The sequence below is a fragment of the Nanorana parkeri genome, unplaced genomic scaffold (assembly GCF_000935625.1).
Source record: "Nanorana parkeri isolate BGI_ZX_2015 unplaced genomic scaffold, ASM93562v1 scaffold99, whole genome shotgun sequence".
Taxonomy (NCBI): Eukaryota; Metazoa; Chordata; class Amphibia; order Anura; family Dicroglossidae; genus Nanorana; species Nanorana parkeri.
The window spans coordinates 964,209-977,214 of NW_017306367.1; the positions used below are offsets into that span (position 1 = coordinate 964,209).

At 42.3% G+C, this 13,006-nt stretch overlaps 1 protein-coding gene across 1 annotated transcript in view; it reads left to right on the top strand.

The window, feature by feature from the left end:
* Nucleotides 1–533: 533 nt before the first annotated feature.
* The window catches only part of DPP3 (dipeptidyl peptidase 3), a 42,876-nt gene continuing 30,403 nt past the window's right edge, over nt 534–13,006 (top strand). Inside the window, exons 1-2 of the mRNA XM_018552885.1 lie at nt 534–605; nt 9,989–10,281. Coding sequence (XP_018408387.1) covers nt 10,000–10,281 — 282 coding nt within the window. The 5' untranslated portion in view covers nt 534–605; nt 9,989–9,999. The remainder of the gene's footprint in view (nt 606–9,988; nt 10,282–13,006) is intronic.

Sequence of the window (13,006 nt, forward strand, 5' to 3'; positions counted from 1 at the left end):
GGCCTGGTCAGGAAGGGGGTTTAATACCCCGGTCAGCATGTGATTAACGCAATGTGAATGAGGCCTAAGTCACCTAAAGTTGGCTAAGCTCAGGTCTGAGGAAACGCCTGAAAAGCACACAACAATACTTCAAAATGTCTTGAAAACGCTTCCACGCATGTATGAATGTGGCTCAATCAATATCTCTTTCTCTGCTAAGGCCCCATTCACTTCCATACACGCTTATTCCGCTGAATGACATAACTACACGTTCTGAAACACCAATTCTCCCCTTCAATAACCGCTACAAAGACGCTGTATTTTCAGCGTTTCTGATTGGCTCCTGCCTATAAGATTTTACATTCCTCAATGGGTTTCACAAGCTGTCAGTCCCACACATCTCTCACTGTTATTGGCTCAATGCAGACTGTCTACGCCCACTAAGATATTCTGGCGCTTCTATGGCTACAGAACACCACGCCCCTTACTTAGCCTTCTTTGGGACAATCTCCGCGGCGTGCTGGTTGGTTGGAGTGTATAGTTGTGATGGGGGCGTGGTTTAGAATGAATAGCGCTGTAACCCGGATGTAGCTTTACTTCAGCAGCCTCATCTGGAACAACAGCAGGTGAGCGAGAGAGCATTGTAAAGAGTGGTGTGTGGTGATATCATGGAGCCTATAATGATAGTCACGTGCCTCCCTAGAAAGACTAGAGAACAAAGATTTGTTATACATGTGTGGGAGACATTTGTATATTGTACTTGGACTTGCCAATAAATGGCCATTCATAAACGTGGGTATGGGGGAAGAGTGACTTCCGTGCTTTACGATGTGTCATTAGAAGGTAAATTATTGGTACTTCTGTTAGACCTTTTGTGAAAGAGAACCATAGCGTTAGCTGTGCAGGGATAAGAGCATACATTACCTTTAATAAAGTGTCATACCCTTACACCTGCTTAGTAACCCTTGCCAGTCGGTTCCCTTGACCCCTCTTGGGGCCAACATCAGTAGTCTTCTGGATCCTAAGAGGATCTCTCCAGTTGACAGCCAGTGGGTAGTATCCATGTCATACAGGCAGTGCCGTGCGCTCCCGAGTGATGGACCCCAGCAGGAAGTATACAGAGAGGAGAAGAACCTAGCAGTGGATTATCACACGAACATAGCTAATCTCGCGTGTAGTTTACAAATTTGTATTGGGATTGTAGTCCATTACAGGAGCGAGCTTGGAGTGGTGGCTACTTTACAGCACACAGGGACCATGGAGAACAAAAGTAGCCACCCTCCAGAAGGAAGGAGTGTCAGCACCAATTCAGAGATGATTTGAGCATCTACAGCTGAGTGATACACAAATAAGATACATTTTTGTTAATAGTTAAGGTACTTGAACGTATTTTAAGGTTAACTCCTGAGTTTAGTGTGACTTTAACATGATTATAGCACCATTATAAAGTAATTTGTTTCATCGCATTAGCAGTTCATTGGTTATACTTGTTGCCTGGAATTGCTGAGAGTGAAATATGTTAGCTGCCATTGTCATGAAAATGATGGTTGCCTGTCTGTCTCTGGTTTCAATACTTTGAGTAAGTGACTCAGAACAAACATGCATCATGTGAAGTAAGAGCAAAGAGAGAACTCCTTTGCAGGTTTGTTCCTTTTCAGTCATCCCAGATCCAGGAAATTAGCATTTTCAGAATGAGAAGTAATTATGTTCCCAAACAGCTTTTCTTTAAAGTAGAACTATGATGTGAGTGCTTTTCATTCACCTCATAGTTCCAGAAGACCTGTGACAATGAGCCTGTCACAGGTCGGCCCAGTAGATTGGAAGGTGAGCGATCACATAACGGCTTTCGCTCACCTCTCGATCCTGTCACAGCCCTCTGCCGTGACAGGGGAGGGGCTGGATTCCCCCCGCTCCGATCCGCCAGTGCTGACTGGCGGATCGGACGGGGGAGGGGTGGGTACAGCTGGCTCTGCCTCTAGATAGGCAGAGCCAGCTGTCACTCACGCAGCTGGTTGGATCCAGACATATTTTTCGGGATCCGTTTCAGCTGCTGCGTCTCAGTATACCACGAGCTGTAGCTCGTGGTATACTGAGCTTAGGGTGACGGGAGGACGCTAGTTTGTGTCCTCCCGGTACCCTAAGGAGAACTATGGGGAAAAGCCTTAACCTCATAGTTCTCCTTTTAATGGATAACTGCACCTCTCTTTGATGGATTAGAATGTTTGGGGTCTTCTTCCCTATTCCTTCACTAGAGGGTGTCTTTGTGAGGCGGTGGAAGGTCTGGGATGACTCAAGAGCAGCTAGAATTGTCTTCCATTGTAGCAAAGGAGGATGGGAAAGGACCCCAGGAGACTGCAGGAGACTATGCCTAATACACCAATCTAGGCCAATAATGGCTTTCACTTTTTTTCTAGGGCCGAAACCAACTAATCCATTATGAATCCAAAATTAATTGCAAAATAGTAAAAACAAACACGCACACCAAACATACCTCCCACAATGTGATCGCCTGCACTGCAACGTGCGATACTGCAATGGCGTGCGTTCCAGTGCAGTGCGATTGCAAAAAATTGTGCATACAGTTTTATTCTGATGTAAACTTTGTAACACTCCCATTTGTGTATTTTATTTTGAATTAAAGATGGTAATGATTTTACATTTTTTTGCATCCCATTAATTGAAAAAAATATCGGCCAACTAATCAATTATAAAAATAATCGTTAGTTGCAACCCTACTTTTTTCTAGGGTTGCAGCTCTCAATTTAACCCCTTCACAACTAACAAATTACAGTGTATGTTGCTAGCATCGGGGCTGTTTAAGCAAAAGCCACCTGGACTCTGTTTAAACTTGTAAAGCTGGCTGTGTATTACACAAAACATCTACACAAAATTCTGTGAGAAATATAAATCCCAATCTCGTTATTAAAAACTCCAATATAATATAAACACACATGAACTATGCATGAGCAAAGCTGAATATAAACAAATGTCTATATAAAATATGACAACCAATGTATTAATGTGACTTTGTGGTCCTCCACATTAATATAGTGTTAAAGTGCAAAAGTGTTCAGTCGACATGAAGTGTTTCAATCAGTGTAAAAATTATTAGTCCACATATAGTGCTTTAGTCATGCAACCAACATTGGTGTATTGTTGGTGCATCCACTCGCATTACTTCTATCGACCGTGTCTTCACCCATGTGAAATAACAATATCTGCCTCCAACCTTATGGATAGACCTCTCAGAGAGAAGGTCATCAGCTTGTTACCCCATTTATAGCCAGGAAAGGGTTGTCCTGCCCTTTTAATCGGTCAAAGGATCATTTCACAGACTTCTCCAGGGAATCCAGAAGGGGAAACAAGGGATCCAGGATTAACTCTAGAAACTCGGGTAATAACAAAGTACACAGGAGAGCCTCAAATACCGAGCAACAAGTGCACTGGTCTTTTAAACAGGTTCAGAGTGGATTGGCAGGAAGCCGAGCACCTCAGACAGGAGGCAAAACTCGGCGCCGGATCAATGCACGAGGAACTGTGACACCCTACACATGCGCTTATTCACATGCAGATGGTGGGGTTGGCAGCAGGGTTGGTTTTAATTTTTTTTACATTTTTATTTGTTAGCATTTTTTTTAACTTTGATCACTTTTTGTTTTTCTATTATTATTATTATTATTATTATTATTATTCATTTAATGATGATAGTCACTCAAAATGACATCAGACATCAGATGAAGTCAATTGTGACGTAACGCGTAGGGCGGAGTCTCGCAGACGTGGAGTAGAGATTGCATGGTCGGCAGCACAGCTCCTGTTTGATCTGTCTTTGCACCCAGAGAACACGGTGACACGGAGAGAGAGTTGTCGAGCATACATTTTATTTGAAGTTTTATGTCTACTTTCCTCATGTGAGTAGTTTTTTTAAATAAAGGAGGTTTTTTAATTTTGCGGTTTTACGCTATGGGCTGTTGTTATATTTTATTGGATATGGTCGTGATGACACGCTGACGTCGTTTTCTGTGCAACGATTGTGGAGAGATGGCATTTGAATAAGATTGATTGGAGACCCAATAAAGCTATTCTAGACCTGTTCAGGTCTATTTATAAGGTGAGCGGCCCACTGAGAGGGGGAGCACCTGGGTGATACTTGGAGTTGACGTATGGACTTTATCCTTCCACTGTGAAAGTTCTTTGTACAAAGAGTGTGGTGCACTTGCAACAAATCTTGAGCACTATATATGTGTATATTTAAACACGGAATATATGATTGAACTTTCCAGAGGATTATTATTTATAAGAAGATTCATTGTTGACACTTTTTTGATTGCATGTATTGTTTAAGCACATATTTATTATAGAGATTTGTTTATGTATTGTTCTAGATGAAGCGCAGCACATTCATTATAATTTTATTAGATTAATTTGCACTGACATTTAAGTCTTTGTCGGGCTGGTAATATCTCCATTGAAGACTGTTCTTGACACTGTGGTCCTGGAAGAGGGGACCTTAAAAACCACGGTGTGGCGGACAAGCATTAGCATCTACCATATACTCTATCCTGAAAGATTTGCTTTAAAGTGTATGCAACAACAATGAACTTCCATTTATTTACTACCCTTTGGACTGTTAAGTATAACCCAGAAAGTGTTTTGTTACATCTGATAAGTGCCAAAAATCAGAGCTGTCCTGTGTAATGTGCACTCAGTGTTATTCCAAGGACATTCATTAACGGTCCCAATTCTACTCTTAGCACTACAGAAAGAATAGTCTCCATTTTGTGGACAGTAGGATAGAGGGTGGTCTTGAGTAGTTTAGACAAAGATAACTGGGGAGGGCTGACACCACTCAGTCCACAAAAATGCTGTGCGTTCTGAGCCCACAACAGGACTTGGGAGATCAATGCATATCTGGCAGATCCACTTTGCTTTTTTAGTGTTTTGCAGGTTTTTAAAGGGATACCCAACATGTGTAGCGCGTTCGTCGTTTTCATACGTAGGCGCACCCGACACGTGTTTACGTGGACCCCTCGAGGGGCAGGCTTCCAATGCCGAACGGGCAGTGTGCACTTGCGCACACCAGCCTGTCTGGCTTTTATCTTACGACCATGCTACACACCCCGCCGAACATCGTACGATGCTCGGTGGGTTTTCGAACATGTCCGTAAGTTTAAAGTCGTGCGACCTTACAGGTGTAGAGGTCGCACGGCTTCAACACACCTTACGATAATCGTGCGATTGCAGGATTTCCCGCGATTATCGCAAGGTGTGTGGGGACCTTTACTCTGCCCTGAAATACACTTTAAGCCTATCTAAAGCTGGCCATACACTTTACAATTATCTGCAGATTGTTTGTGGTCAGATGGAAAAAGTGCAACAGATTCCTCCATCTACACTTAACTGTGTGGATGGAGTAATCTCCACCTGGGCCAATCTGTTGCACTTTTTCCATCTGACCACAGAAAATCTGCAGATAATTGTAAGGTGTATGGGCACCTTTAGAAAGAGTAGGAAATTAACTAATATATTTTCCTGGATGCCTGCCAAAAGCTTGAAAGCGGCCAACCTTGAATTTCTTGGAAGTCAGAGGGTCATGGGCATTATGGTGCATGAGAAGCTTGTGGCTGTTCAGAACAACTTCCATTCTATACTCCTCAAGGTTTGGTCCCCCTGGCTGGACTACCATCATCTCTTGAACATAGACCGCATACCGCCTTCGCTCTAATGACACTGTGGAGGTTCTGGGGCCATGGGCCTGGGCCGATCTCTGCACAGCTTTTCTTTCTCTTGCCTTTTCACTATTCTATTCACCTAAATGCTGATGAGTCCAGGGGCGATGCGCCCTGTTTTGCCTTGCTGGGGTGGGGTTTGGGGCACAGGTCTTCCTCTTTGATGCTCTATTGTTCTCTTTTATCGAATACGTTTTTTATTGAAAATTGTTCAATACAAAAAAGGTTAATGAGCAATGAAAACAAAGAATACGATGCACCGATCATTTCAAGCATCTCCATACAATATAAACCTGATAAGCAAATATCAGTGTGATAAGGGCACAATTAATCACATCAGTTAGTTATGAGATTAATTGCAAAAATTGTATCTAAGTGAGTAGATAATAAGCAAAGAAAGAGAAAAAGTGAGGAATAGAGAGGAGAGCAAGAAGAAAGGGAGGTCCAGTTACCCCGGGTCCAGCTTGGGTTGAGATTCAAACAAAATAGTAAAACATCATAACAGGACAGTTCCAACAATCAGTCTGAATCAGAGCTCTATCTATTGTTCTCTTTAACACCTGTTTGTTTATTGTAATTGTGGTTACTTATCCCTATTGTTCATGCACACCTTTTGCCCTTTGTTTAAATAGTCATCTTTGTTGAACTGTATTTGTATCATTATCTAATTTGTTGTTATATTCTTAATAAAATGAATGTAAAAGAAATACAGTTTAAGGGCTAGTTCACACCAAGCGCGTTCCAGGAGCAGAGCAATTACAGACCGGATCAAAACTGCGTCCAATGTATTCCAATGGTATTTTGGGCTCTAGTTCACACCGCAGCGTTCTGTTCCAGAGCATGTAAAAAAACTGCAGCAAGCCCTATTTTACCTGCTCTAGAACGCATGCAAATGCATCAAAAACGCATGCAAGTGCCCTGGAACGCACTGACGCCCATTTTAAACTAAAAACAAAATTATTGTTTTACCAAAAATGGCCCGGAACGCATCAAAAAACGTGGTACAACACACTGCACTGCAGAAACTCATGCAGATCTGGTCTGCATTTGGTGTGAACATGCCCTAAGGAACAAACCGTAGCACTGGAAGTTCTCCTGATATGCAAGTCCTTCCTTTTATTAGAGAGAGAGACTGGTAACCTCACAGCACTTGTGCTGCATCCAAACATTTCTCGAGCTGGGTAGAAGGGTTACAAAAGTATTTACCCCCCTGGCATTTTCCCCATTTTTGTTGCGTTACCATCTGGAATTAAAATGGATTGTTTGGGGGTTTGTATCATTTAATTTACACAACAAGCTTACCACTTTGAACATGCAAAATATTTTTTATTGTGATAAAAACAAGAAAGACAAAAAAACAGAAAACTTGCGTGTGCATAACTATATGCCCTCATTCACGCAGCCTGTGCTGCGTGCACGGCTGTATCGGGCAGCTCCTGGGAAGGACTGGTGCTGCGTGCGATTAGTACGCAGCCCCCGTCCTTCTCTATGGGACTACGCGGCCAATCCGAGCCAGGAAACAGGCAATTCCAAGACATTACAATTGGGGATGTCCCGATACCACTTTTTCAAGACCAAGCACTTGTCAATACCAATTACCGATACTTTTTCTTAACCACTTGCTGACCGGGGTATTAAACCCCCTTCCTGCCCATGTCATTTTTCAGTATTCAGCGCTGCTAAAAAAGCCTTAAAATTGCGCGCGCCCGCGAAATATCAAAAAACTACAATACCCAAAATTGGCCGTAGTCGACACTTTACAAGCTTTTACTACTCATCAGTTTAGTGTCATCAGTGAATGTGCCTTGCGATCCTGTGCGGGTGATCGCATTGCGGCCGGAGGGTGTGACTACGGCACCATTCACTTCAATGGCCCGCCACGCCCCCTCCTGCCCACTAAAAAGGGAGCCGGCCGCAATGCGAGGCAGTGGTGAACGGGCTCTAAGAGTGACCTAAGATGACAATGAGAGGGAGCATTGCAAATCGGGATGCATTACAGCCACAAGCAGTGTGAGTAACTAACTGACACAAGAAATGTGGCTACGAGCACTAGACGGCAGGTCAAAAGAATGGACACTGCTATTGTCATGGAGTAAACACTCAGCGATAATGAGTGATTATTATCACTATATCTATAATAAACAGCAGTACAGTCAAGAGTATGATAACTACAATAAAGTGATTCTTAACCAAAAAATAAATAGTGAATATATGGAAGCTTTATTTTCTATTAAATATGTTTAGCCTGTTACAATTACTCTGCAGGCTTTCCTTTATTTGTAACTGATGATTCTGCTAGCTTGTGTAGCGCTTTACAATATAAGGAATAGCCGCAAATGAGCGTAATCCATGCAGTTGTTTTACATATAGTGTTTGCGTCCTGTGCGGTCTTCCGCGGGGGTAAAACAAACGCTATATGTGAATGGAGCCTAAGGGGAAGTTTATGATGACTGTACCTCGATAACCTACAAAGTAACAGAAAGCAGGTGAAAATCCTAATTAAGTTGAGATTATCGTAAGGTGTGTGGAAGCCGTGCGACCTCTACTACTGTAAGGTCGCACGACTTTAAACTTACGCACATGTTCGAAAACCCGCCGAGCATCGTACGATGTTCGGCGGGTTTGTGGCATGTCCGTACGATAAAAGCCGTACGAGCCGGTGTGCGCAAGCGCACACTGCCCCTTCGGCATTGCGGTCATCGGAAGCCCGCCCCTCAGGGGCGTTTTTTTAAGTACCTTACAACCATCGCAAGACAAAAGTCTTGGGATGGTTGTAAGGTGTGTGCCCAGCCATAGATACTGCAATCTGCAATTTTTAATCTGCTGAGGCTAGTTCATTTGTTGTTCATACCAGTCTCTCAGGTTTTCCAGTCTTAAAATCAGGGCTATATAGAAGGAAGCCTACATAATAATGGGTTTCGTAATTTTTCGGGCACATTCATAGTTTACCCACTACTAGCAGTTTCCCGCCATTTGAGTGGATAATTGTGGGGTGTGTGCATAGACGTAATTAGGCCGACTTGATTTGCAAATCAAGTGTTTCAGCCACCTTTTTTCAATTTAGCTAAAATATAAGTGGAGAATCAAAGTTTATGAATCAATATTTTCAACATTTCCAAATGTGTGCTTCTGCAGGCATCAGAGAGATCTGACTAAAAAAAATATTCAGTCAAAACAAAAATTAGTGGTTCACAGATTTAATCATGAAAACTGTACAGAGACTGTACAAACAGAATGTAACCTGTTGCCAGCTTAATATGCAGTGTAGGGTTCTGCCTAGGTGAATATAAATTTTACCTCGCATTCACACCTGCACATTATATGTTTGAGTGTTATCTTCATGCGCGTTCCTGTGCTGTTTTGCGCACGCATCCCCATTGAGTTCGATGGGGCCTGAACATGTGACAAACGTGGCAAAAAAGCTAATGTAGCAGATTTTGGGACGTGTTGTGCGATTTCTGCTTCCACGTTTGTTCGCGTATTCATACGCATAAATGCAGAGCAAAAATGCGCAGCTCACTGGCCGTGCTTGGCGTGCCATTAGAAACTAATGGCAACTCAAGCGCTTTGCATGTTTTGCCATGTTTCCGTGAACACAAGCCAAACGCTTGCTTTGGCGTGCATTCAAGGAAAAAGCAGGTGTGAATGCGAGCTTAGTGTTAGAACTTAGAGTATTAACAATAATCTGTCTGGAGACATTGCCTACACCGGAATGCAGCCACATGTATTGTATTGTGTTTCTGGTGTATGCTCTGTTTCTAATATTTACGTCAATACGTGATAAATCTAACCCGCGCTAGTGTCATCACACTGATATATGTTCAGTTCCACTTTCACTCGTGGGCAATCGACAGAAGGGGTCTTGAACATTTGCAAAAACTACATGTGCATGGTAACAATAAGGGTCGTGCATCTGAAATTATAAACAAAGTAGTAATTGGTATTTCCAAGGTAAGATGCTCATTCTTTCTTATCGCTTTGCTGTCCTGGCTGATTGCAGATGATTTTGATCCAATCAATCAAAAATAAAGTCAGACATACAGAGCAGTGTTTCAGTCAATACACTGCCAACTGTTGCCCAGTCTTTTCACATTTGCATAACTATACTATTGTTTTCACTTGGTCAAATATGGCAAGGCTGTACAAAAGCAAAATATCTCGCCTCTAAATATAAGAAAATCTTTTAGGCATATTTAGCCTAGAATAATCTTTAAAAATGTAGTCACATGTACTACTTGCAAATATGTGCAATAATGATTTCTTTTCCTTATTTTCTTCAGGAAGAACAACTATGAGCAACATGGTGCCCCCATCTCAGTATGTTCTCCCTAATGATCTGCCAGTTGCTTTGCTTGATTGTGAAGAGGCCTTCTTACTTCTTTCAGCAGAGGAGAAGCTTCATACCCATTTCCTGTCACGGGCATCATTTTATGGTGGCTTGATAGTTTTGTTCCAGACTTCACCTGAGTCTCCAGCCATATATGTTCTGCTGAATAGGCTTTTCAGGGCTCAGAATTCTTCAGTACTGCATGCAGTGGCTCTTGGCCAGGGACTAACTGAGGACGAATTCCAGGTATACCAAAGTTTGCTTGATTAAGCATTCAATTTGATGACATGAATTTTTTCTTTATGGGTATGCCTGGCCAAACAGGATATATGATACCTTGTATAGGAACACCCATACCTTTGCCCAAGTCACGCAAGCTATCTCTGTCCTCAATAGGGAAGCAGTAGGAAAATATTACATTTTATGCAAGATCAGCAAGCACACATGTAAGTGATCTTTAGTTTGTGTGTTATATTTTCTTTCCTGATGATTGCAATGTGATCTGATCTGTTGGGGCTTCATGCACCACCGGCATATTAAAATACCCCCACCTAGACCAGCATAAAAAAAGCATGTTTTTGTGTGTAATTACGTGTTTTTATGTGCATTTGCACAAGTACAGTGTTTAGAGGCATGTAAACAAATTCCATTGGCTAGAATATTAATTTAATCTAGCCACCAGTTTGAATTTGCATGCATAAATTATGCCTGTAAGATTCTGTCCAAACGCAGGTTTGGAGCATTTTATTTTTATTCCCCTGAACTCTGCATTGAAACACAGATCTAAACTCCACAATGCACAAAAAATGCCTCCGAGGGCCCATTCACACCAGACGCTGCGCTATTCGCACAGTGTCTGGTGTGTGATGACCCAGTACATCACTTTTTTTGTTAGAACTTTATTAAAATGTCACAAGTGACATTTCATTCAGTTCTATGGACACAACGGGGTGCGAGCCATTTGTACCACATAGCATCCCGCTGCACTGAAAAATAGTACAACTTGCCATACTTTTTTTCTGTGCACACCACCACATTCCCATCACAATGCGGTGGTATGAACGGAGCCCATCCGTGACCAGGCAGATTGCCTTGTCTTGCATTGGGGCTGCGCTGGAAACAAAGGCCAGCGCAATGTAGGTGGTGTGAATCAGCCCTAAAAGTGACATTTTTTTCTACCTGTGTGCATGAGGCCAAAGTAGACCTTTTAAACTGTAGCACTTAAAATAACACCAAACTCAGGAGTTAAATCTTAAAATGTATTTGTTGTACCTAAACTATTAACAAAAATGTAGCATATTTGTGCATCACTCAGCTGTAGATGCCCAAATCATCACTGAATTTGCACTGACACTGTCCTTCCTTCTGGAGGGTGGTTACTTTTCACTGCAATCTCACATTTAGTTGAGCAATTTTTATTGAGATTGTAGTCCATCATGGAAGCGAGCTTGGAACGGTGGCTACTTTACAAAACACACCGGGACCATGGGGAACAAAAGAAGCCACCCTCCAGAAGGAATGTCAAGTGTCGGCACCAATTCAGAGATGATTTGTGGATCTACAGCCAAGTGATGCACAAATAAGGTACAGTTTTGTTAATGGGGTACTTGAATGCATTTTTAAGATGTAACGCCTGAGTTTTGATTACTGAGTTTTTGTCACTTTCATAAAATAATAGTAATATAATATGGGGATAAAGTGTATCTAATTCCAAAAACAAAAATTTTATTTATTGCAGCATACCCATAATTAGATGTGGTGCTGTTTTTTTGCCTTTATTCTCACTTGGTGATCCTGCTAGTATCACACTTCCTGTTCTACGTTGACAAAACACACTCAATGCACTGCATCTATGCAGGAACAGTCCCCCTATCCTGCTCTCCCCAGCACTACAAACGCCTCACCCTTTCCTTATCTTCATTACATTAACAGATATTTTGTAGTTCACAGAAGATAGCAAGGGCAGATAACACTGTTTGGAATTTCTGGCAGGTTCAACAGAATTTGTCTCTGTTTTTACAGAAAATTTACTTGGCCTGAAAAAAGAAAATCAATGCAGCAACCACATCTAAGGAGTGGTGAGCTGTCCCTGTGCCATTCTTTAAATGGCACAGGGACAGTGTTCTTCATTCCAAGAAGTTTTTATAACAGTACTGGGACTTAGCAGCTCCTGTGAGTCCCAGCCAGCATGTAAGCTGGAATTGCTGACTGTGAGTGACAGCACTAAGCCCACAATGAATGGGTGGGAATGGGCTAGTGCATGTTCTATATATATATATTTTTTTTTCCAACGGAATGGAGCAGCATGAATTAGCCCCATTCATTTTTCTGTGCCCTTTCGTTAGCAGCTTTTGAAAAACGCATTGCCGTGCAGTGGATCCGGCGTGAATGGGCCCTAAAAGATGAAGTTTCCACATTCTGCAGCGCATAACCTATACTAAGGCTTGACAAATCCCATACGCCATGGCAACTAAAAATTGCGTTCTGGTACCTGGGCTTTTGTCCCTCGCTGCTGCCATCTCAGCAATAGCCAGCCTGCTATTGGTTATTTTAAATTGCACTAGCCAGTAGCAGGCTGGCTATTGCACCCGCCCACTGCCTGCTGTCAATCAGCAGAGGAGGACCTGAAGGCCAATAGCAGGCTGCCTATTGCCCCAAGCCTCTGCTTGCTGTGTTTACATTCAGCTGCCTCAGCAGGCAGCTGTCATTCCCCAGTGAAGTGGAAAGGCTACACTCGGGGTCTAATAGACCCTTATGTCACCCTAAAGAGAACCTGTCATCTCCAAAGTGCTATCACATAGGGTTTTTGTGAGCCCCCCAATGTGATAGCAATAAAGTTAAAAAAAAATAAAGTTAAAAAGTTAAATAAACTAAAATTAAAAATACATAAAAAATAAATTAAAGGCCAGGGGTGCACCGATACTAGTATCATTGCGATACAGAGTATTTGGGCGAGTACTCGTACTCACCC